The sequence below is a fragment of the Agelaius tricolor genome, unplaced genomic scaffold (genome assembly GCF_023055355.1).
Source record: "Agelaius tricolor isolate 1412-34295 unplaced genomic scaffold, bAgeTri1.0.p SCAF_38, whole genome shotgun sequence".
Lineage (NCBI taxonomy): Eukaryota > Metazoa > Chordata > Aves > Passeriformes > Icteridae > Agelaius > Agelaius tricolor.
In genome coordinates, this window is record NW_027269298.1 from 3,766,711 (window position 1) to 3,792,266 (window position 25,556).

At 49.5% G+C, this 25,556-nt stretch overlaps 1 protein-coding gene across 5 annotated transcripts in view; it reads left to right on the top strand.

The window, feature by feature from the left end:
• NACC2 (NACC family member 2) overlaps positions 1-25,556 on the top strand; it is a 55,037-nt gene that overhangs the window by 11,148 nt on the left and 18,333 nt on the right. Inside the window, exons 1-2 of one of the 5 annotated variants that reach the window (XM_071453868.1) lie at positions 15,992-16,198; positions 24,170-25,093. In XM_071453868.1, the coding sequence (XP_071309969.1) occupies positions 24,232-25,093 (862 nt within the window). In that variant the 5' untranslated portion in view covers positions 15,992-16,198; positions 24,170-24,231. Of the gene's footprint in view, positions 1-15,991; positions 16,199-22,622; positions 22,766-22,855; positions 23,340-24,169; positions 25,094-25,556 lie in introns of those variants that run through there. The other 4 variants (XM_071453870.1, XM_071453869.1, XM_071453867.1 and 1 more) reach the window with 4 other exon arrangements.

Here is a 25,556-nt window from a genome sequence, read left to right on the forward strand (position 1 = left end):
GTTTTTGCAACACCTTTCTATAAAGGGAAACATAATTTAAAATATGATTACTTAGTGTTGTAACAGTCTTCTCAAACGTTTTTGCATTATGCAGAGATCATTATCAGAGGCTGATATTAACTTGCAAAGAATATTATGCAAATCATTCTCCTGTTCTTCTAAAAAGAAATTTCCTTCATAATGCAAAGCGTGACAAAAAAAATTGTGCAGAGGCTTTTGGCAAAATTACATTCAGAAGATGTAACAGTTTTTCTGCTTACTAGCACAATCCGTTTCTGCCTTTTGACTGGATTTGCTCAACTCAAGCTGATAAAGGCTGAATTTTAAAAGCAGGCTGGGGCTGGGGGGAGTGAGTGGTACCTCGTGGGTTCAGGGATGGTCAGGCAGGGTTTTTGTGCTTGGATCTTTGTTTCCAGTCCCCCCTGATGGTGATGACAGGCTCTGGTGTGCTCAGCTGTGTGGTGCTCTCTGGAATTCCGTGGCGGGGCCTCGTGTTCCTGGGCTGGGGATGCTCAGCACCAGCCTGGGCACCAGCAGCAGCTCCAAGGAGCAGGCCTGGGATGGATCCCACAGGGACAGACTCCCCAGGTGCCCAGTGCCACCTGTGCCAGCCTCTGGGCCACTGGGACCAGTCAGACCACCCTGGATGGGGTTGGGATCCAGTGGGGATGGGATGGGTGGTCCTGCCCCATGCAGCCTTCACGGGGTCACAGAGGCTGGAAAAAACCTCTGGGATCATTGATCCCATTGATCAAAAGTAGCAATCATTAAATCATTTGAAAAGAATCAATCATCAGGCCCATCCTGGAGCACTGAGTGCCACATCCAGGCCTTCCCTGGGCACTCCCTGGGCAGTGCCTGGCCACCCTTTCCATGGGGAAATTCCTGCTGCTGTCCAGGCTGGGCCTCCCCTGGCGCAGCTGGAGGCTGTTCCCTCTCTCCTGACCCTGTTCCCTGGCAGCAGAGCCCGACACCCTGCCTGTCCCCTCCTGTCAGGAGTTGTTGGGAGCACTGAAATCTTCCCTGAGCCTCCTTTTCCCAGCCTTGGCACCTCCCTGGTGTTTCTCCAAGCACCAGCACGTTCCTGGAGGTAATCCTGGCCCAGCTGAAGCCATTGAGGATTTTGCCACTGACTTCATCCCTGCTGTATGTATTTTTTTTTGTGTGTGTGTGTGTTACAAACTGGCTGTATCAGTTCAGAGCTGCCCCTTTCTCACACAGAAATCAGATGGTGCTGAAATTGAGCTGATTGTTTTATAGGTATTGGCTGTTCTGCTCTTCTTATGGATTGATTGACAAAAATAGAGCCTGATAAATATTGTAAATGACTAAAATACGTGTAAGCTGTGCATTCAGTCAGCTTTGGAGAGGCTCTTTTGCTGTAGAACCCCGTTTTCCAGGCACTTAACACCATTTTGAGAAAACGAGCTCCTGATTTCTCAATACAAATGTAATTGGGAAAAGTCAGTAATATTCAGACATGTAGATTGAATTAAAGCAGCAGGGAGAGTTTTCACTAACCCAGGAAATTTTCAGGCTCTCTTTTTGTGTCTGGTTAGATAACTCAATATTTAAAAATCAACCCAAATTAGATAAATAAGCTGGAAGTCATAGTTAGCATTCGTCAAGCAACTTAGGCTGGATGTTCCAGCCCTGCCTGACTCCACCTCTAGCTGCAGGGTTTCCCTGTTATGAACGGGTGAATTCTAATCCTTGTTTATTCCCTGCTGCAGAGAAATGGATTTATCCGGACTTTTCTGCCTTGAAAAGGAGCCCTGGGTGCAGGGGGCCGGGGCGCCCTGGGGCGGGTGTGATGTGCCATGCGAATTCCGCCCTTCACACCTTCCACCAACACCAAATCCTTTATTTCCGTGACACGGAGAACTTTTAGCACCCCGAAAGTGGCCCCAGGGTGTGGCTGTGACCTGAGAAATCAGGGCAGTGAGGGGTTACATGAGCTGGCTCCGCTCCCCTGGCATCTCCTGGGCCCAGGATGGGAGCTGCTGGGGATCCCTGCTGGACCCACTGGGTGCATTACAGGCAAAAGCTGACTTTTTATTTCTTAAACACTGCAAGGAAGGCTGAATCGAAGTAGGGAGGTGTTTTATTCTGAACAGTGTGGCGGAAAGGAATCTTTTTATCTTCTGGGTTTCTTTGTTTCCGGAATGTTTTGTAGCATGGACTTGTAGCAGAGCGGTGTTAAGCACATTCCTGCAAATCTCTTTCTGGTAGCCTCTGGAAAAGGGTGATGCTGCCAAAATCAAATCAAATATTTAACTCTAAACTTTTTTTTTTTTCCTTCAAACGATGACTCTTTATGACTATTTTTGTTTTTTTGGTTTTGTTGTATTTCTTAGAAGAGCATTTGTAGTGTTCATCACAGGAGAGCTGCTCCTGTTCATCACAGGAGAACTTCTGTTCTTCCAGGAGAAGCTGTGGCTGCCCCTGGATCCCTGGCAGTGCCCAAGGCCAGGCTGGACAGGGCTTGGAGCAGCCTGGGACAGTGGAAGGTGTCCCTGCCATGGCAGGGGTGGCACTGGATGGGCTTTGATGTCACTTCCAACCCAACTCCTCCAGGATTCCGTGATTCCCTTTGTTTTCCCCCTTTTCCCAATTAACCTCATTTTAAGCTGTGATCACCAGCAGTGCCTTTTACCCTCTGCTGCCCTTCTGCAGGTTTTCCATCTCCACCTGCCTCACTCCAGCCCTGCTCTTCCCACCAGGCATTAATAAAACCAAAGCAGAGGCCAGTGTGATCATCCCCTGCCTCAGCCTGCTGCAGGGAAACCCTTCCCAACAGAGTGAAAATTGCAAGTGGTTATGGAAATTATGGGGCAGGGAAGAAATAGCATTCCAGCCTGGTTTAATTTGTGAGTGGATGTCCTGGAAATAAGGTATAGCAATGCATAGCACAGGTTGTTCTAACGTGGATGTTGGGCTTGCCCTTGTGTGAGTGTGATGCTGCCTCATGATGTGAGAGCAGATATTATAACCTTGAAGAATCTTGTAGGACATAAAAGTTTTAATTAAAAATCCAGCTTGGTTGAGGGTATTTTGGTTTAGTATGAATGTCTTCATTTCTTTTGAAAAAAGAATTAAATGAAACCCTTAGTATTCCCTTTTTTTTTTCTTTTTTTTTTTTTTTTATTCCTGCATATTTATTCTTGAAGTTGAAGCATTAGAAAATAATTGAGTAAAACAAAATCCACAAGGCTTCAAATTACCTCTAGCTTAATGTTTTATTTAAAAGGTTTGCTAACTGACATTCTTTATAATGAATTAGGTCACGCGGCTCCGAGGAGTGTTGTCGGTTTTCTTTTTTACATTTAAATTTGAGGCTGCTTCCCTTGAAACTTGGGCTCTGCTGCCAGAGCTGTGACTCCCTGGCTCAGGGAATCTCACTCTAATTATTCTCAATCACACCAGTGCAAATGAATATATCCATGTTTGGAGGGTGGCAGCGGTGTTGTCATGGCAATCTCCGTAAGGTCATGAGAAACTCATGGATATTGTTCCCTGCCTCTCCTGGGAGGCTCTACCTTTGCAGCACCCGGGCTTTGGGGAAGAACTTTGAAGCAGGGTCTTGCTGGGGTTGGGCTGGAAGGGTTTGCTGGTTCCTGCTGGGGGTTCAGGTGAGGGTGGTGGGGGCTGGTGGCTCACTGCTCCCCCTCCCCTGGGCGCCACATCCCGAGTCAGGATGGACCAGGCTTGTTCTGGAAGGTTCTGGGCTCCTCCTGAACCTCAGGGGCAGCAGGAGGACCTTGGGTTGGTGCTGGTTAATGGTGTGCTGGGGTGAGCTTTGGATTGGGTTCTGTTGGGAGAGCTTCACTTGTATAACTTACTGCTAACTTATGCTTGTTCGCATTGTAACTTAAAAAAAACCCAAACCCCAAATAATAACATGCCCCAAGAAAACAACAAAACACCCAACTTTGTTTTTCTTTAAGGCCATGTTGGGTGGAACAACCTGGTCTAGTGGAAGGTTCCCTGTCCACGGCAACTCTGATGATTTTACAAATGTCTGGTGTGGAAGGAAAAGGAATTCACTGAAACTGGAATTCACTGAAATTGGAATTCACTAAAATTGGTGTTTTTCAAGTCTTGGTTGAGGCGATCCATGTAGTTGTGGTTTTATGGTTTTGTACTTCTAAATTCTTTTTTGCTTAAAAAAATACCAAAAGAAAACTTAACCAAAAATAAATGTTATTGATCGAGAGCCATCAAAGCATTTTAATTAGCAACTAAATCCATGTTAAAACTGTAATTATTTTGCTAACCCAAGACATAGATACATATATGTGTGTGTATATATATATTTATATACACCCCTATCTCTTTGAGCATTCAGATAGCTTTAGCATTGCTTGGTCTGAAAGATCTGACGTTATTTAATGATTGATACCAATATTCCACAAAAAAAAAAAAACCCAAAAACTGAAAGAAAACCTTGCACTTTACTGGCTGCATGGAACCATGGCCGTGCCCGCAGGGTGTCAGGTGAGTCTCTTGCATTATTTGTGTTATATCTGCCCTTAATTGCTTCTGGTTGCTGAGTCTTTGGAGATGTTGAGCCTCTCTGATCTTGTCCTCTCACACCCAGCGTGTTCTCACGCAGCAGGGGAAGCAGGCAGGTTTTCACAGGGATTTTCAGCTGGCAGGTGTGCCCTGTTGGGCCATCCCTGCAAGGCCTGGCTTGCAGAGCCCCTGCCCTGCCCAGGTGTGCCCCTGTCCACACAGGGCACCTCTGCCCTGCCACTTGTCTGCTGCTGTGACCTCGCTTTCTCTAGGGCTTGGCACACAGGGTGGATTAAGGGCTTTTAAATTGGAATTTTAGGCTGGCAGAGATGAGTTGGTGTTGAAACGCTCAACGAAGCACCAAGCAAGTGGAATTTACAATTAAAGACCTATTTGCATTTAAAAATCATTTCAGTTGACCTTCTGGCCCCCTGGCTTTCTCATTGGCTGTGGGATATCCATTTACACTTCCAGGGCTCCTGGACTTGCCAAAAACCCTCTGAGCAACTTACCCTGCTCCATTCTGCCTTGCACACCCAACACCTGCAGGAGTGGCCAGTGAGCTGTGGGGGGAAAAAACATGTCTGATGAGGTTAAAAAAGGCACAGGGGAGCCTTTAATGCTGGGAAAGCATTTAACTGCAGCTTCTGCAGTATTTAACAGGGCTTCAAACCCCTCTGATTATCCCTGGCCTTGGCTTTTGTCGATCCTTTGGTTGGCTAACGTGTCCCTTTCAGCTTTGGTGGCAATAAAATGTGAGTAAGCAGAAAACTCAAATTTCTGAACGATGGCTCGTGGCAATTTCCTAATTTCCTGAGTGAGCACAGGCTTCTTGGAGTTTCATTCCTGTGCCAGAAAGACTATTTGCTCATACAAAGTTCTTCATTGTAATAGGAAAAAATCAATTTGATTACTTTCATGTCAGCATGCATGTCTAATGGCTTAGAAGTTATTGCAGCCATAAAATATACAGTATCATTTCTCTCTCACTCTGAAATTTGACAGGATTAATATAGTCAGCATGAAATCTTAGTCATAAAGTCGACCATAAGTGATGGTAAAATTAGCTGCTGAAATCGTCTGCTTATGGAAAGCATCTTCTGTTTTTCCTTCAGGGAAAAAATATCAAGGGGCTGGCGTGTGGATGGGAAGGAAGTGTTTGCTCTGATAGGAAGATGTCCATTTTATTTCATCTTTGTGGATCTGTGATGTCCCTGACAGCCCCAGGTGTGGCTTCACCACCCGTTCATCCCTGCTGGTGCTGCTGGTGGGGCTGGGCTTGGTGTCCAGGCCAGGCCCTGTGTGAGACACAGTGCAGCTCACACAGGGCCTGGAGAGCCCCATCCCCTGCAGGGGCTGGGTTTTGGGTTGAAATCAGGGCTTTTGAGGAATGTCCATTGGTGCTGTGTGTCCCCAGGGCAGGCTGGAGTGTGCTGCTCTGATTTATCTCATGCACAACGAGCCTTGTGGTGGTTGAAAGGTGTTTTTTCCCTTGGCTCAGTGAGGCTGGAGGGAGGAGAGGTGCAGGTGAGGTGGTTTCACCCCTGGAATTGAGTGGATGCTCTTCCTCCTGGTGCTGCCTGCTGCCACCTTTTTGGTCACCCCTGTCCTCCCCACATGCTCCCCTTGGGAAGTGGCTGAGCACCTTCATGGGGCACAAAAGGGAGCTCTGAGCTGAGACTGAGAAAGTTAAAGTTGAGTTTGCCTCTGTGTGGCTGCCCTGGGAGGCAGAGCAGCCTCTCCTTGCTGCTCACCCACCTCCAGGCCTGTCCTTGGGAGTGCAGAGGAAGTGCTGGCTCAGGCAGGTGTGTGATCCTGCACCAGCCCAGCCTCTGAGCTCCTTCGTCATGGTTTTGTTTCATGATGTCTCATTTCAGCTGCATTGGGTAAGGTGCCCGTGCTGCTTTTTCTGCTTATGAAGCTGATTACAGAAAGAATTAAGGAGCTTGGTATCTTTAATAGCAATGAGCTGCTATCTTCAATATCAACTTTAAAATTAAACCAAGGGAAGGCATCATCCTGCTTATGGACGTTAATTGCCCATTCCAGAAGGTCCCAGAGCTGGGTTTTCTTGCCAGCTTGGCTTTGCAAGGGGAAATTCCTCCTGTTCCTTGAGCAAAGACACAAAGTTTTGCTCCTCTGGGGGGGATCAGGGGTCCCTCGCGTTGCCTCCGGATGTTCCAGCCTGGCTGGGAGCTGTGTCCTGCTGGTTTCACAAGTCCTGCCTGCCTTGGCAGCCCGTGGTGAAAAGTTAATATCTGGTCATTGCTTTTGGCTGCATCTCCAAGGCAACTTCATTCATAGGCAGCTATGCCTGGGTGACTGACTCCAGCTCCTGTTACATCCCCCAGGAGCTGTTAACTCCTTCAGGGCAGCAGGGAGCAGGCACAGAGCAGGTGGATGCCAGAAACTCCCAGCAAGTCTGACCTGCTCTGTTTGGTTTCCTTCCCAGAGCCTTTTTCAGCGTGGAGAGAGAGCAAAGAGCTCGTTGCTGTTTGAGATCCTTCTCGGTGCAGAGAGGTCTCAGACTAAGTTTGTTTCTCCTGGAATTATTATGCTCCATTATCCTCTGGTTTGGGCAGAATGTTGCCTTTGGGATCTGCACTTGCTGCAGAATTTCACTGGGGAAAAAGGAGCTTGGCTGCTCTCTGCAATACAGGAAAAAATGGAATTTTGCGTTTCATGCATAACCAAGGGAGGGTTTTCCTCCAAGGGGCAGGTCATGGGGTGAGACCACCATGTTCCCAGGGGTGCTCAGGATCCATGAGTTCTGTGGGATGGAGGTGTGCAGGTTAAACGTGGACATGTCCTGGTCCCTCCCTGCTGTGCCTATTTCTGTGTGAGTTCTCCAGATCCAGATTTGCAGCCTCCAGAGACTGCTTCGATTCTCACCAAAAGATGTAGGAAGGAGGAAAAGGAGCCAAACTCTGGGCTTTTTGCTGTTTGTTTCTCTCACAGCAATGCAGAGAGGTGCTGTTCCAGGAGATGATGATTTGTCCTTAAAATCCTCAGCTCTGGCTGGGATGGATCCTGAAGCAGCAGTCCCCAGGAAAGCAGCATCCATCTCCAGGGAGGAATGGGGCTGGAGAGGGGCAGAACAAGCCCAGCTCAAACCAGCACCAGGCAAAGCTTGGCTTGAACTGGCTGAGCATTCTAAAACCATGGAATTTGGTTTGGTTTGGAAGAGACCTTAAAGCTGTGTTGTTCCATCCCTGTTCCAAGGGCAGGGAACCTTCCAGTGGACCAGGCTGCTGGGCTGTGCCCTCTTCCATCAAGATTTGAGCCCATGCTCCCACCCTGGTGCTCTTTGGAGGCCCTGCAGGTGATTTGGCAGGAGGGAACAGGCAGGAAAAGCTCCCTGGGTTTCACTGGACACATCCCTGCAGCCCAGGTGGGGCAGCTCAGCAGGGATCAAGGTCAGGCTGGCTCTGGGGACAGCTGAGATACACAAACCTGACAATTAAAAATGAACCCTGTTCATTTTTTAATGCGTTTTGGGAGATGTGTTACGCTCAGGCAGGGAATGGGACACACTGGGGCTGAGTATGCTGCAGTGGGACAAGGTGGTACCTATGGAAAAGTTCATTAGACATGGCTCAGGTGATCCCAAGGAGCTGGGGTGCAGCCTGGGTCCCCTAAAACCTGGCCAAGCTCCCTGCTCCAGGTGCTGCTCTCCCTTCCCAGGGAGGAAAACCTGCTCTCGGACTCCTATGGAGCTGCTATAACTCTCAAATTTTAATAATAGATTACCATTAGTATCAGCCTTATATAATGCACAGCTCATTATTGCTTACTCAGAATAATTTTGCAGCCTCCTTATAGAACCTTGGAACTTTATTTGCTGAGTATAAAATATGCAGAAATGCATGAATAGTTTTAAGACTTGGTACCCTAAACTAATACAGTGTGCTGCTTTTTTTTTTCCCTGCTCCATGATTGAAGTCAAATTAACATATTTACCTTCAGTGCTCCCAGGAGTAGCATTAAAAAATTCAAGAGGTGATTCAGAATAGTCTCCGATTTACTGTGTTTAAAGCTGGATTTCATTTCTCACTAAAACCATGCAAACACTTGACTCCCTTTCAGCTTTGCAGCCTCTTTGCTCCCCGTGCAGGTCCTCAGACTTACCAACAGATGGGAGCAATATTATTACCACTGTGTTCCCAAAAGGAAGCTTTTTATTTTATTTTATTGGCTTTTGGGATGGTGGAGAAAGCAGGGGCAGCGAGTAAGGGAGGAAATGAGTTCTAACAAATGGCACAGAAGTGTGGGCTGCTGTTTCAGGCTGGAGTAAGGAGAAGGATGCAGTGTGGTTTCTGTCTTTCCTAGGGCAAATCACTGAGCCTGATTTTGCCTCTATGTTCCCATTTTCCCAGGAAAAAAAGCTGTGTGAAGGCCAGGGTAGGAAATGGAAACTGTTGCTTTATTGCCCAGTAGGTTTTTTTTATGAATATTTCCCAGTTTATTTTTATGAATGACACCTGTGCCATCCTGCTGTGCTTTGATTTGTCCCTGCAGCTGTAGGGTGCAGCTCCTGGAGCTCCAAGGATTTCAGACCCCAAATCCTGCTCCAAAGCCCCCAGGCTGCTCCACCACCATCTCTGTCTTTAAAACATGGAAGGGCTGCAGGAAAACCTTTGACCTTAACACTTTTCCTGCCCCAGGGAATAAATATTCCAGGGAGAGGGTCTGTGAGAGGAGGCTGGGTCTGCTCAGTACCCTCTGAGCAGGACAAATCTGCACTGGAGATACTGCACTGGGTTTTTTCCATGCCTGCTGCTAGATTAGGAAGTTGTTTCAGCAGATGTTGTTTCCTAAGAAAATGGGTTAATGCTTGGTGGTTAGAATGGTGTGGCAAAAAAAGCTTATTTGTGTGAGGCTTTGGCTAATTGCCTTGCAAGAGTTACCGAGCGTTGCAGCAAATTTCCTGATTTCGCAATCGCCACGGTTCTGGTTTAACTGGCCAGAAAGATTTGCAAAAATACACAAATAAATGGGAATACAGAGGCAAAAATCACTGGATGGCTTGTTGCAAAAAGCTGGAGGGCCTTGTGAAGAGGTCTCCAGGTGTGAGCAAGTGGCTGAAGCTGGGGATCTCGGGGTTTTATAGAATTCCTGAATGATTTTTTTTGAAAAGGACCTTAAAGCTCATCCTATTCCATCCCCTTTCCACTGTCCCAGGTTGCTCCAAGCCCTGTCCAGCCTGGCCTTGGACACTTGCAGGGATGGGACAGGACTGCTGCCCGCTGCTGCCTTGGCTCATGGGACTGGTCCCAGCACACTGATGGAGCTGGGAGCTGCTCTGAGCTGGGACCACAGGGAGGAGTTTCCATCTGGAGGCAGGGATTTGGTCAATTGGGCCAGGAAAATGCAAACCAAGTGTTGCTGTTTCTAAGGGCATCACCATGAAAAGACTTTTACTGCATCAAAAAGCACCACGGCAATGAACTGGTGGGGCTGGGAGGGACCTGGGGGGCTCTCCAGGGAAGGGTGGCCACTCCTGGATCCTGTGCCATGGATAAAACCCTGTCTGGCACAGAATTCCCAGAGCCACGTGCCAGCACAGCTCTGGGCTGGGGGCTCTGGCGTGGGCCAGCTCTGCATCCCCCAGTGCTGCTTAAATCACTAATTCAGTTCTGTCTGAGCAGCAGCCTAAACCAGGAATAAATGGACTTGGCTCCATAAACTTAGCACTTAAATATTTTCCCAGGCAGGGGAAAAAAAAAACCACCAACATTTGCTTTCCATGCAAAACATATAAATCTTGGCAAAGTTCCCAAAGTTGTGTGTTTAACTGTTCATATCTGTGTGCTTGTAGGAGAGAAGTGGTTATTCCCCAGCATAATTATTTTCCTTTTTTAAAAGGAAGCTGGAATGTTTGTGAGGAAGACATTTTAAGCCAGTGGTGGGGATGAAGGAGAGTGAGGTTGGATGGGGAAAGGAAGCACCTTCCCCTCAATTTGCTCTGTGCCAGGACTAACCACAAATGCTGCTTTGACTTGCTGTGTTTTGGGGCTTGTCTGATGAGTTTTAGTGAGACATGGATCTGCTTGTTGGTTTCTTTTTAATCCTATCCCAGTACAAGAGCTGTTAGTGGAGTTTATTTAAAGTTAAAATCATGGATGCTGCATTAAACTCAGCTCTTCCCTCCTTCCCAAAGCCCTGCAGCAGGTGGATGCTCCTGTATTTCCTGCTCACTCCAGGAGAGACCCCACTGTCATTATTCAAGCAGAGATGCAGAGATAGATTTAATTTGGTATAAAATCCCTGTTTCTCAGGAAATCCCTGAGGAGATGCTGAGGAGGCCCTTCCCTGGGGCTGGGGTGATGCACATCTCACCCTGTCAGCACCCTGTCCCCATCCTGGGGGTGCAGGTGGCTCTGGGAATGGGCACAGGGAATGGAGGACAGGGTCTGTGCTGAGAGTCCTGCCTGCAGGTTGGAAATTTCCCAGCCCACTGCCCCTCCATGAGCGCTGTGAACACACAGTGCATAGATCTGGGGGATAAACCCACCCAAATCTCCTCTGCAGAGGGGAAAAAAAATCCCAATAACCATCCTGCAGCTTCTCCCCACTGCACTCTGTGCCTGGCTGTCCTTGCAGTCCCTGTTCCAGAGCTGAGATGTTGAATTTATTTGTGTTCTAACACCTCTGTGTTTCATAACAGGAATCACTCCTGGGTTTGGCCGGGAGGCAGCGGAGCTCCCTGTAATCCAGGAGTGAATCAAAGCAACTTTTTACAAAACAAGATTCTCTCTCACTGTTGCAAAAGAGCTTTGGGGAAATCTGGTTTTTGTGGTTAAGGATCTTACTCTTGATGCACAAGGAAAATTATGTGTAGCTTTTATTTGGCCCAAAGGATTCTTACAACATTATCCGTATTTCCTTTAATTTGTGGGATTTCTAGTAAATGGGCTTAAAAATAGGTCTGGGCAAGATGCCAGGGTACATAAGAAGAGCAGAAAAGCTTTGCAGGCTGTGAGCTGCTCGCTTTCACTTCTCCCTGGGTGCAGGCTGGGGGCACGGGGCGGTTGCTCACCTTTTGGAGTTAAATTTAATGATGTCTCTGGAATCCTTTGGAAGTTGATATGGCAGGAAGAAAAAAAATCTTTTAACTCTTTCTTAGAGCTGATGCAGTGTAGTTGCTGAGCTGGAGTTGAGTCTGGAAAGGGGCAGGATGAGCTGCAGCACCAGGGGAGGGCAAGAATTGGGGACCCATTCACTGATGGGATTTAGGGACCCTGGAAAAGCAGCGTACAAGTAGGAGCAGAATATGGCAGGAATGTACTAATAACAATTTTTATCCATGAATATCGAGGTGCTTTGCAGGTATAAAGTTCTTCTGGTGTCTCTGTGAGCTGGGGGAGGTGGGGGCAGTTCATCTGTGCAGGTGCAAACACCTCACCCCTGTTTGCCCCAGGGGTGCAGCCTCAGCTGATGCCACACTTTTCCCTAAAAGCTGGTAAATTGGGTATTGTTGCTTTTCCCTAAAAGCTGATAAATTGGGAGCTGTTGTGGACCAATCCTCCATGGACTGAAGTCCCAGGAGCCACTGCCAGCTCCACATCACTCCCCAGGATCCTCTCTGGGGGACGCAGTGAATTTGCTGCAGCTCCCACAAACAGGGCTGATATTTGGGATGTGTCTGGAGAGAGCACAGGGCTCACTGAGGCCAAACCTTTCCCTGAAGGCAGGACTGAAATGGGGTCTTGAGCCTTTTCCACAGGCCTGGTGGAAAAGGGGCAGCTCCTGCCTCTGAGGGCTCTTCCATGTTCCAGGAGAAAACACAGCAGAGAGGAGCAGCCTGTGCTGCCTCTGCCTGCCTTTGGTACATTGTGAGCAGGAATTGTTTGTTTCCTTCTGGACACGGAGCTGCTGAGTGCCAGCACCCCAAAACTTCCCTCATTAAACCTCGGGACTGAGCAGCTCCCAGCCCCAGGGCTTTCTCCTTCCCAAACCCAAAGCCCTGACCTCCAGCCAGCCCAATTAGCACAAGTTCAGATTTGAGCTGATGTTTCAAATTTGCCTCCTTTGCCTGGGATCAGCTTTCCCAGGCACCCCAGAGCAAAAGGCTCCTGATGTTCCTCCAGAGACCAAGGTTAAATGGGCAGCTGCAGCCCAGCCCCGTGGGAAGGGCAGGGCAGGTTTTTGGGGGTGGTTTTGGGGAGATGGGCTGGCACTGGGGGAATGCTGCTGGGTCCCTCGCCAGGGCTGGGGCTGGGATGTGTCAGCTCCTCTTTGAGAACAGACAGCGTGAGCCCCTTTGATTTTTCTTTTTAAAAATAATTGGGTTTGTGAGCATGGTTGGGAGGGGAGTGGGGAATGTTTAAAAATTTTTAACTGAGAGCCAGCAAATTTAATATTTTCTGTGTCTTGGCTGTGTTGTGATTTACATTTGATTTTAGGCATAATTAGAAATGCAAGTGGAGCGCTTTGTGTTTTACCTCTGCTCCAACTATTTATGGCATGATATGCAAATGAAGCAAGCTATGAATATTAAAGATTAGAGTGTGTTACAAAGTATCACTGTCTTTAATGAGTTGGGTAATGGGCACAGGCTTTGGAACATGGAGGGATCGGTGCTGCGTGCCGGCTCGCCCGGCTTTGGTTGCATCCCAGGAGAGCAGGGCTGGGATTTAAAGGCTCTCCAGCCCCTCTCGGCTGCAGTAGGTAGGTGAGATTCCCCAGCGTTCCCATGACAAAGGAGGCTGCAGCTGAGGGCTGCTGATGGATTATTTCAGCGAGGCTGTTGCAGTTCTTGTCTAGGTCAATCCGTTTCGTCTGCGGCAGCGCCGGGGATGGATGTGAGAATATGAAAGCGCTCGCCGACCTTTCAAGGTGCTTTGCAGCCATGGGAGGGAATCTTAAACACAAATCCTGCCAAAATGGAGCTGCTGCTCCCCCGGCACTGCCACCCCAAGACATTCCTTCAGCTGCTCCTCCGGGATTAGGGAATTATTTGGGGGGTTATTGACACGTCTGAAGGAGCATCTCATCCACTGGAGAGCAGAGAGGTGGGAATGGGGCTCCTTGCATTAACCCCTTCTGGGGGCAGGAGTCAGGACTGCCTGCTTTTAGCTTTAGATCAGTAACTGGGTTTAATTCTAAATCAGCAACTGGTTTTAGCCCTGAATCAGTTACTGGTTTTAGCCCTAAATCAGTTACTGGTTTTAGCTTTAAATCAGTTACTGGTTTTAACCCTGAATCAGTTACTGGTTTTAGCCCTACATCAGTCACTGGTTTTAGCTTTAAATTGATCACTGGTTTTAATTCTGAATCACTAACTGGCTTTAGCCCTAAACCAGGCACTGGTTTTAGCCCTAAATCACTAACTAGGTTGAATTCTAAATCAGCAACTGGTTTTAGCCCTAAATCACTAACTGGTTTTAGCTTTCAATCAGTTACTGGTTTTAACTCTAAACCACTAACTGGTGTTAGCTTTAAATCACTAACTGGTTTTAGCCCTAAATCAGTGACTGTTTTAGCCCTCAATCACTAATTGGACTTAGCTCTAAATCAGTGATTTTATCTCTAAACCAGTGACTGATCTTATCTCTAAACCAGTGGCTGGTTTTACCTCTAAAGCAGCCTCGAGAGCTGTGAAAGAGGAAGGGAGCTGTGTGTTTTGGGGTGCACACAGAGGCTCCACCCAGGGCTGCCCTGCAGAACCAGCTCTGCTGGGATCCCTGTGGGATGCAGAGGATGCTGGGGGGCTGCAGGAGGGGGGGAAACCCTGCCAGATACAGAAAGCAATGGATTTTATTCCAAATGGGGCTTGGGGAGGGTGGGTGGTGGGGAGGGAGAATGAAGCATGCCCCAGGGAGCGTGCTTTTCAGATTTGAGGTATTTAAATTACAAATTTTGATGAGGAAGATTGTCAGCAGTATTCAAAACAGTGCTTAAATTCTTTTGAAACACTGTCGAGCTGTGCTGTGGCAGTTGAAAAGTTTGGCACACAAGAACTTGGCCCAGAAGTTGCTGCTTGGGTTTTTTTCCTTTAAAACTCAATTCATCTGTATTCAAGTATCCCACATGCTTTAAGGAAAAATAACCCCACCAGGCTCATACTGGTTTGAGACAGACCCTTGCCTGCAGGAGAGGCTGCAGAAGTGATTGATCTCTAATATTAGAGGCTTCTGTGTTGGTTAATCACCATTAATAAGTATTTATACTTGGAAAGAAGAAAGGGTTTTGCAGTGTTTGTGTCTGCTCATGAAAACAACCAGCAAACTAAACTGGGGTTTGGCATTTTTTGTGTTTCACTGGATTATGAGTCTGTATGAATTAGATAGACCTGTTTATATTTTTTGGGGCTTGGTCAGTGTTTGTTGGTGTGGGACCAGCTCAGGTACTGGGGAGACTTTCTCACTCCAACCTCTGACCTCTCCCTGCTGCAGAGATTAAAAAAACCCCCAGATTTTAGAGGGCTCTCCCAGCAGCTCAGAACTTGTCAGATGTTGGTGGGCATAGTTTAATATATAATATATATGTATTTTATATATATATATATATATATATATATATATAAATAAAATATGCTTTATACATATATTATATATATAAAAACAATATATTGATCATACATCATCTATATTATAATATTCCATATATCTATAATCATCAGCAGTGTATGTATAATACAATATTCTGGGCTGCAGCGTTGTCTGGGGGTGGTTTAGGGTGTGATACAGAAATAGGCACATTCTGAAGCTTTGGGCACAGTTTGTTGCCCCCAGTGAGGGGTTTTGCTGCAGGAGGAGAGGAGGCAGAAATGAAAAGTCGGTGTTGAGGCTCCTGTACTCAATGCTCCTGGGAGCAGGGATCAGTCTTGGGGGGTTTTTCCCCCAGGGGAAGGGGGGACAGGGAATTCTTTGCTGGACTACAAGCAGTAAATGCAGTATATAAAAAAAGCAGATTTCCAGCTCTGTCTGGGCAAAGTGGGTGTCAGGCTGGGGTGGCCACCTCGTGTCACCAATTTTGGATTTGTCAGGGGTTTTGCTGGATCACCAAGCCCCTCATTTTTGAAGAAGCTCCTGTGCAGTCTCATATTTGCCTGTCTGAGCCCAGAAGCACAGAGTTAAATTTCTGCAGTCTCTAACTTCCCTTGTCTGCAAGCTCCTCTTTCCATTAAAGATCAAGCTCAGATGCAATTGTAGCTTTGCTTTATTGAGTATTAAAAGTTTAATGCATAAATGTCTCCCTTCACCAGAACTTTTTGGCAGCCCTGAAATTCCTACAAAACCACAAAGATCCCAATTGCTGCATGGGCTCAGCTGCCCTTGAAGGGTTAATTATACTATGTCTTTTTTTTTTTTTTTTTTTTTTTTAAAGCAGGGAGAATAAGCTGTAGCCAAAAGTAAAAGTCATTAATTTTAAGACAGAGATGTAAGCAAAGTTTCCTTCCCCTCTGCAGGTTGGTCAGGGTAGGCTATGCAGTAATTGAAAAGTAAAGGCAATTGAATTACAGGCTCCTGTCCAAACCGAGTGCGATTTCTTCTTCTTCTTCTTCTTTTTTTTTTTTTTTTTTTACAACCTCCATTGCATCAGAACTAGGCAGTATTCCTGATGTTCTCATGTGTGTTAATGCTGACTCACAGACTAACTTGCACAAGAAAAAAAAACACACAGGCAGCTCCACCATACTAGGTAATGAGCTCTAGCGAGAAGCAGCGTCTGATGTTTTGTAAGCTTTTTTTAATTGACCTTTTAAGATATTTACTTTATTTTAAAGCTTTCTGTTCCGTAGTGGCACGGTGCTAGGACTGAGTCATGCATGTTATATATTGCTAGCTCTGCTGTTGTGTACTAGGAGTGAGGAGAATAGGATTCAGCATGGCACTTGTCTTTTTTGATGTGTTACGGATGGGAATTAGTGCTTGTGATGGGATGCTGCAGGCAGGGTGATGGGGTGCTCTGTGCTTTCCTGTGGCCATAACTTACTCGGGGTCTTGACTTTTTATTAGATGGCAAAATACTCCGTTCTGCAGAATAATTGTATTTTCTAGCCATGTCTCTCCCTTCTCCCTTCCCCTTGCAGCAATCTGAGAGAGAGAGGAAAAAAAAAATTAAAATGTTGCATTTTCTATTTTTGCTTCTCTTTGCTTTGAGAGCTCTTAAGATCAGTTTTAGGGAAGGGGGAAAGAAGAAAAAAAAAAAAAGCCTAATTAAATAATAATGGCAAAAGCACGCTTTGCCTTGGCTGAATGACGGCACTTTCGGAGCTGCCGGGTGGGTGACCTCGAGGAGCCGCGGTGCTCCCGGGGACGGTGACTCACCTTGCAGCAGGACAGAGGGACAGAGCCGGGCTGCACCGGGAGGGGACACGGGGCTGGGCCGGGGCCCTGCAGAGAGACCCCCGGGGCTGTGCTGGGGAACTGGGAGAGACACTCGGGGCTGTGCTGGGGGATTGGGGAGAGACACTTGGGGATGTGATGGGGACTGGGGAGAGACCCTCGGGGCTGTGCTGGGGTCCCTGCAAAGAGACCCTGGGGATTGTGCCAGGGATTGGGGAGAGACCCTCGGGACTGTGCTGGGGGACTGGGAGAGACCCTCGGGGATGTGATGGGGATTGGGGAGAGACCCTCAGGGCTGTGCCGGGGTCCCTGCAAAGAGACCCCTGGGGCAGTGCTGGGGGACTGGGGAGAGACACTTGGGGATGTGCTGGGGTCCCTGCAAAGAGACCCCCGGGGCAGTGATGGGGGATTGGGGAGAGACCCCCGGGGCTGTGCTGGGGTCCCTGCAAAGAGACCCCTGGGGCAGTGATGGGGGACTGGGGGAGACCCTTGGGGCTGTGCTGGGGGATTGGGGTGAGACCCTCGGGGGGATTGGGGGAGACCCTTGAGACTGTGCCAGGGTTTGGGGAGAGACCCTCGGAGCTGTGCTGGCATCAGGGGGACACAGGGCTGTGCGGGGTCCCTGCAAAGAGACCCTCGGGGCTGTGCCAGGGATTGGGGAGAGACCCTCGGGGCTGTGCTGGGGGACTGGGGGAGACACTCGGGGATGTGATGGGGACTGGGGAGAGACCCCCAGGGCTGTGTTGGGGGACTGGGAGAGACCCTCGGGGCTGTGCTGGGGTCCCTGCAAAGAGACCCCTGGGGCAGTGATGGGGAACTGGGGAGAGGCACTCGGGGATGTGATGGGGATTGGGGAGAGACCCTCGGAGATGTGCCAAGGTCCCTGCAAAGGGACCCCCGGGACAGTGATGGGGTCCCTGCAAAGAGACCCTGGGGACTGTGCCAGGGATTGGGGAGAGACCCTCGGAGCTGTGCTGGCACCAGGGGGACACGGGGCTGTGCGGGGTCCCTGCAAAGAGACCCCCGGGGCTGTGCCAGGGGTTGGGGAGAGACACTCGGGGCAGTGCTGGGGGACTGGGGGAGACCCTTGGGGCAGTGTCGGGGTCCCTGCAAAGAGACCCTCGGGGCTGTGCTGGGGGATTGGGGGAGACCCTCGGGACCGTGCTGGGTTCCCCACAAAGAGACCCTAAGTGATGGGTGAGACCCTCGGGGCTGTACCAGGGTTCCCAGGAAGCGCCCCCAGGACTGTGCCAGGGTCCCCAAGGAGAGACCCCTTGGGGCTGTGCCAGGCTCCCTGGGCAGAGACCCCTCGGGGCTGTGCCAGGTCCCCAGAGGAGATGTTTGGAGAGCCCCCAGGGCAGTGCCAGGGTCCCCAAGGAGAGACCCCTTGGGGCTGTGCCAGGTCCCCAGAGGAGATGTTTGGAGAGCCCCCAGGGCAGTGCCAGGGTCCCAAACTGAGCACCCAGTCCCCATCCCCTGGCAGTGGGGCTGCCCACACCTCCTGAGCTGCGGCATCAGCAGGATTTTAATTCACTCTTCCACCTTTTCCCCCCATTTTCCAATGCCCAGCCTCTGGGGCTGCACTTTCTGTGTGAACTTTGCGGGCTCTGGAGCCGTGGTGGCTCCGTGCTGCATGTCTGCTGCGTGGGGGCTGCCCGTGTGTTACTGAGTAATATTTGCAAATTCACTTTCTGCTCTTAATAAGGCAGAAATAATCTTCTTTCACCCATTGCCACTGGCTGCTACACTAAAAATAGGGGCTGTCCGCGCCGCTTGCCACTTGCAGCATTTCAAAAATAAATACTTTGGAGCTGCAGATACCAGTGCTGCAGGAGAGGAGGCTCATTGCCATTTGATTACTGAACTTAACCTTGTTTTCTCCACCCTGTGCAGGAATCCAAACCTGTGCTCCAATCCCTGTCCCTTGCCCTCCTGGATTTTCTCACCTGGAAGAGGGGATGCTCAGTTGTTGGGGTGGGGGTGCAGACTTTGCATTTTGGCTCCTTGGCTCCCTGGCACAGCCTGTGATGCAGGGGTGGGGGGAATATGCTCAGCCTAGACCTGAAGAGCATTTTATTTGGCTATTTATTTTATTTAACTCTTTAGTTTACTGTACTCTATTTTATTTAACTCTGTATTTTATTTGAGGCATTACAGCATCTCTGGGCTCGGGGAACGACGCTTGGCCACTGAGTTTGCAGTGAGCTGTTGCATATTTTCTCTTGGGTTTTTACATTTCCTTTACATTAAAAAATAGGGAAATAACCCCCAAACCCTGCAGTGAAAGCAGGGCAGGTGCCACCCCTGTGCCTGGGGGATTGGGTGGCTTTGAGGACCCCCTGCCAGCCTCAAATCCAAGGGTGGGATTTTCCCCCCCTCTCTCCTCATTTACAGAAGAAAGGGAAGTTTCCTTTGACCCTTTGGGGCCTTCAAGGGCAGGACTTTTCAGCTCTTTTCTTTCCTGGGGCTTTGGCTGGGGGGGTGGAAGCCTTTGGCTGCTTTGTCTCCCAGCCCCAGAGGGTCCCTGTCCCTTTGTCCCTGTCCCAGCTGCTGCCCAGCTCACCTTCCTGGGGAGCTGCAGGACTTGGGGGATATCTGGGGGGTTTTGGGGAAATGATTCTCCACCCAGTCTCTCTGTTGTTTGGCTAAGAAAAAAAAGCCAATTTAAATACATTATCTAATTATTTCTGATTACTCCTGGGGGAGCTCTGATGGCAGCATCTCATTCTAGGTCGATGCTTTTTTCCTTTGTTGCTGTCGCCTCGCCCTGACCTTTCAGGCCTCAGAGCAGGGAATTAGTTTGGAAAAGAGCAAACCTGCTTTTTTCTTTCCCCCGAAGCAGATGAATGCAGAAACTGAGAATTCCCAAACTCTCCTGGAAGTTGTCTCAAATAACAGCTGCATTTTTTATGAACATCTTGTGACAAAGGCTATGACTTTACAAAAATCAGGCAGAGATGTACAAATTATCCTCCTGGAGAAAGAGGCTGCCATCAGAAAACAAAATGATGTTTTGCTTGAATGGTCACATTTGTAAAATGATCAAGGTGGGGGATGTTTGTCTGGTTTTAATCCAGTTTTATCCAAGTTTTCCCATTTGGAGATGTCCTGTTGATGGTCTGTCACCTGTAGGGCACTCCAGGCCAAAGGGAACTGGATTTTTTGGGGTGATGGTCATGCTGGGGGCTCCTCCTGCACCTTGGGACACAGCTCAGCTTGGGAGATGAGATTGGAAAAATACAGTTTACATCTGTAATTGCAAAGGTCATTTCTCCTGCAGCACAGCTCTTCCTGTGTCAGACGGGCTGAAGCCATTTCAAACCCTTCAAAAGTCTCTTGGTGCTCTATTTAAAAGAAAAATGATCATATTTAATAGAGGAATTTTAAAGTTAGAAATTATCAAGCTTTATTGCATTTGCTGTCTAATCACAGTAGTTTTTTTGTTGCTGTTGTTTTTAGGGAATGTGAGGTTTGGTGGTGAGCAGATTCTCCTGGGCTTTCAAGACTGTTTTATTTTATTTCTTCATGATTTGGGGTTGTTGGTGGTTTTGGGTTGGGTTTTGGGAGGCTTTTTTAATGTATTCTGGTCATAAAAAGGAAAGGGGCAGAGGGAGGAAGAAGGGAAAATTCCAGCAGTCCTGGTTGATGGTTTATTGGGGTGGTTTGGGCTTCTGCAGCTTCCTTGTGTGGCTTTGCTCCTGTTCCTTGATGCTCTATCTAAACCAAGCACTGTTACTTCCCCTCCATTTCCCTGGGAGCTGCATTTTGGGAGGGACCAATTGTGTGCAGCATCTTGGTTCAAACTCTCCTGGGAGGTTTTATCTGAGGTTTGCCAAAGATTTGGGATGCTGGGGCACTTTGTTGCTTCTCTCTGGCTTTAAACATTCCCTAAACCAGCCCAATTTGGTGCTTTTAGGGAGAGACAGGGGTTGCTCCTGACAAGACTGTTTGTTTATAGAGCAAATTCTAAGTAATATTAATAATTGATATTTATTTTAAGTTTGGCTTGTTCTGTGCTACCGAGCTGTCCTTGGCTGGTCCCACACATCCTGCCCAAGGAGGTCCATCCAAGGCCTCCCTGGTGTCTTCTCCAGCTCTGAGGGAGCCCTTCCTGGAAGAGAAGAGGAGGAAATCCTTCTCCACCCGTGTTCTTCCCATCCTCGTGGAAGGATGAGGCTTCCTTAGGTGCCTGAGCAGTGATGTTTTCTCTTTAACTCGGGTATTTCTCAGTAATTTTCACAGATCCAGAGCGGATCTTTGCTTGCCAGGGCGGGTTCCATCCTTTCTCCAGCAGAGGTGGGTGCTGTCGTGCTTGGGAGAGGTTTTGGGCTCTCAGGCTTGGTCGTTGTGGTGTCACCTCTGATCTCCTCGTGGAATGTCACCTTGGTCCCCTCTCAGCAGCACCAGGCAGGGACCCCAGTGACCTCCTGAGTGTGGGGAGCATTCCCAAGGCAGGGAATGGGAGCGGTGGGGCTCTCCAGGCTCCGTGGGGCTGCAGGTCCTGTGGGATTTGGGGCACCCATGTCACAGGGCTTTGCTGGGAGAGCAGCACTTCCCTGCCCTGGGCTTGAACCTCATGCACCAAACATCCCTCAGGATGTGGAAGTGGAGCTGTGAGCAGGATCAGGAGGGAAGGGTCAGGCTGGAGCATCACCAGCCCTGTGCTCCCTGCAGTTATCCTGCTCTGGGGATGGCCTCACCTCTCATCCCTGGAATTTTAACTCTGTGTGACCATCAGAGCGCAGCAATTGAACCAAACCCGAGGCCAAAGGCACGAGGAAAAACGCTCTGGGCGAGGGAGAAATAAGCAAAGGGAGGCCCCACCCTCTTTCCCAGAAAAAAGCACCAAACATGCTCAATAAATGCGAAGGTAATTTAAAATCTGAATCCAGGAGACAATGTGACTGGGATTTCATTACTTAAGCAAATGGATTTGCTTTTAGTGGATTCAGCCACAGACTGAAAGAAGCTTTCCCCAAGGGGTAAACATTTTTCCTGCATTTGAAAGGCTTTCTTGTATTGGGGGGGGGGATCTGGGGGGGGACAGGAAGCTGGACTGTGGCTGCCCAAGGAGCACCTTTAATTTGGGCATTCCCAAAGCCGTGCTTTTGGGCAGGTGCTTTTGGGGAGCTCTCGGGGTGGGATGCTGGGCCAGGTGGGAGGATGCTGGGGGGATGCAGGGGTTGTTGAGGGGATGCAGAGGATGCTGGAGGGATGCAGGAGGATGCTGGGGGCATGTGGGGGTAGTGCAGGGAGGATGCTGAGTGCATGCAGGGGTGATGCAGGAGGATGCTGGGGGGATGCAGGGGATGCTCAGGATGCAGGAGGATGCTGGGGGCATGCAGGGGGTACAGGAGGGTGCTGGGGGGATGCAGGGGATGCTCACCAGCCCTGCTCCCTGCCTTCCCCTGGCCGCAGGAGTTAACCAGCAGCAGTGCCAGCTCTGCAGACTGTTTGGAATAGTTTAAATGCTTTGACACTCTGGATGTACTAGATGGCAGGGGAGGCAGTTTACAGCGTAATTCATATGCAAAACTGCACTATAAATTTAAAACCTGTCTCAGTTGCCGTGGCACCACTAAGCATTTCATCAGCATACAGTACAGTATTTCTGCCATCTTTGTTTGCATTGCAGTGACTCATCAAAAGTCTGTCTTGTACCAACACTGAGAGCATTCCTCTGGCACTGATATTTCTCTGTTTTTAAAGCTTCGGTTTGAAACTGGCATTTACTTCAGGTCCCTAATCAAAGGGCTCTATTCATTGCAGAGAGCAGCCTGAATGTTAATCTGCATCCGGCCTATTCATTTAGATGCTGTGCGCTGCCGGGGAGATTTGACTTGGTAAAAGCTCGAGCTCCAGCAGATACAAACCTAGCTCTTGATACTATATTTTATTTTCCCCCTCCCCCGGGCACTCGGGGCACCGGAGCCCCTCGGCAGCGGCCGCTGCTCAAGGTACGTTCGCTCCCGGCCAGGCGAAGGCACCGCGAACTTCCTCGCTTGGAAGATTTTTTTTTTCCTTTTTTTTTTTTTTTTTTTTTTTTAACCATGCAGATACAATTAAATTGGCTCCGAGTGTGTTCCCTTTTCTTCCTGTTACCCCGTGGCCTTGCAGATAGGACTTTTTTTTTTTTTTTTCCCCTCGGCAATGGGAACAGAGCAGCTCTTTGTGGGTTATTATTTTCTTTCCAGAGATTTTTTTGTTTTAATCTTTCTCAGATAAACTTCTAATTTTTTTTCTCCTTTTTTTTTTAATTAAAAAAAAAATCGCTCTTCTGAGCTTTCAGTATTAGTTAAAGGTAGTTTTTCTTCAGTGCTATTGCAGGATTTTAAATCTCCTGGAGTGTTTGGGGAGGGAGCACGGGGGGGTCTGGGCTCGGTGCATCCGCAGTGATTTGCTCCGCTGGAGTTTCAGCGCCCAGGCTGCACCAGCGTTACCTGCTCGGGCTCTGCGCACCTCCCGGCGCCCTTCCAGCGCCAGCCTCTGCTTCTGCGAGCCGGGAGCAGGGATTCTGCCCATGGCCAAAAGGTACAGCTGGCCCCGGAGAGCGGCCGGGGCGGGCTGCGGAGCCGCCCCCAGACCGGGCTGGCTCGGAGGGTCCGCGCTGCCGGTACCGGGGGCGCCGGGGGCTGGGCTGGGGCTCCCCCTGCCCCGCTCGGCGTCTGGGGGAGGAAAATAAGAAGACAACTTGGTAGGCGGCTCGCTGCGGCAGGCACGTTGGTTTGTTTTATTGGGGCTCAAATATCTGGCTTAATTTGGAGATAAGCTTCGTTTTGTTGGAGGATAAATCTGTTGAGAAGGGGTTTAACTGTTGAAACGCTCCCTCTTTCTGGTGCAAATGGGAAGATTGCTTTTCAAAGTGCTTTTTCCTGGGAGCTCTCGCTCCGGCAGAATCCTGTATTTATTTCGGGCAGAATGGCACATTGTTTTATAAATATCTTTTCTGTAGTTTCAACATAGCTGCTGGTTGTTGTGTTTCTTATATAATGCTACCGAGATCTGTCTGACTGCCTTTCGTTTGCTTTACTGTTCTCTCCCATTATCGTTCAGATTTTCCTGCATAAAGTAAAAACCCCCGGGGGAATAAATCAGTGGTGCTTATTTAAACAGACCACAACTTGAAGGAAATACTTGCTTTTTTTTTTGAAATATCCTTTGCCATCCACCAATGGCATTCCCAACGCTGCTCGAAACCATCGATAAGTAATTTTTGCAAGCGATCGCTTTTCCGCCTTGGCTCTGGGAGCTCACCTTGGAGCCTTTGATGTCGGGTGAGGTGGGTTCCTGTGCTCCCGCCTGCCTTTGGTGAACCGTCTAAAAACCTTGTTCCTCTCTCCCCTGCCTTCTCCGTTTTTCAGATGTGCCCTACTTTGGATATTCCTGCATTGAATGTCTGAGGAGCTCCGGCCGATCCTGAGCCATGTCGCAGATGTTGCACATAGAGATTCCCAACTTTGGGAACACCGTGCTGGGCTGCCTGAACGAGCAGCGCCTGCTGGGGCTCTACTGCGATGTCTCCATCGTGGTGAAGGGCCAAGCCTTCAAGGCTCACCGGGCGGTGCTGGCCGCCAGCAGCCTCTACTTCCGAGACTTGTTCAGTGGGAACAGCAAAAACGCCTTCGAGCTGCCAGGCACCGTCCCCCCCGCCTGCTTCCAGCAGATCCTCTCCTTCTGCTACACCGGCAAGCTGACCATGGCGGCGAGCGAGCAGCTGGTGGTGATGTACACGGCGGGCTTCCTGCAGATCCAGCACATCGTGGAGAAAGGCACGGACTTGATGTTCAAGGTCAGCTCCCCGCACTGTGACTCTCAGACCACCATGATCGAAGACCCCAGCTCGGAGCCGCAGAGCCCCTGCAACCAGCTGCAGTCGGCCTCGGCGCCCTACGTCATGTCCCCCTCCATGCCCATCCCGCTCCTCACGCGCGTCAAACATGAGAACCTGGAGCTGCAGGCCCTGCCCGGCCTGCCCGGCAAGCGGCCCCTGGAGCCTGGAGCTCGGGACGGGCCCGGCGGCGGCGGCGGCACCAGCGCGGGGCCCCTGAAGCTGTCGCGCGTCTCCTACTACGGCGTGCCCAACCTGGCCACGCTGCTGCCCAACGTGCAGCAGGTGCAGTACTCCCAGGGAGAGCGCACCAGCCCCGGCGCCAGCAGCATCCCCACTACCGACAGCCCCACCTCCTACCACAACGAGGAGGATGAGGAGGATGATGAGGCCTACGACACCATGGTGGAGGAGCAGTACGGGCAGATGTACATCAAGTCCTCAGGAGGTTACTCTGGTAATGGATGGTTCTCTCTCTGCTTGGGTTTTCTGCCCCCTTGATGTGGTTGTGTGGGCCTTGTCCGGCCGCTGTGGGCAGATTTGGGTTGGTCACTGGGTTTTTGTCTTTGGGGGTTTGATTTGTTGGTTTTTGCCCACGTGGTGGGCTTGGTGCTGATGTCCAGGTGTGACATGGGCAGGTCTCCCCTGCCATCGCTCCCTAGCTGGGAGATTCTGTAGATGAGAGGCTGTATCATCCACCAGGGTCAGCTCAGCCTTTGCTTTTTGGCTGAGGCTGCCAGCGAGGAGCCTGGTGGCTGCACGAGCCCTGTGGTGGTGGCATCCATCCCGAGGTGATGGCTGAGCTCACCTGCCGTGGGTCACCCTCTTGGCCCAGGGCCAGGTGGTTACTCTGGGAGCTGTCTTCTGTCCTGGCTTTTTGGAATAAGAGTTTCCCAAAAAAGTGGTGAGCATGGGATATT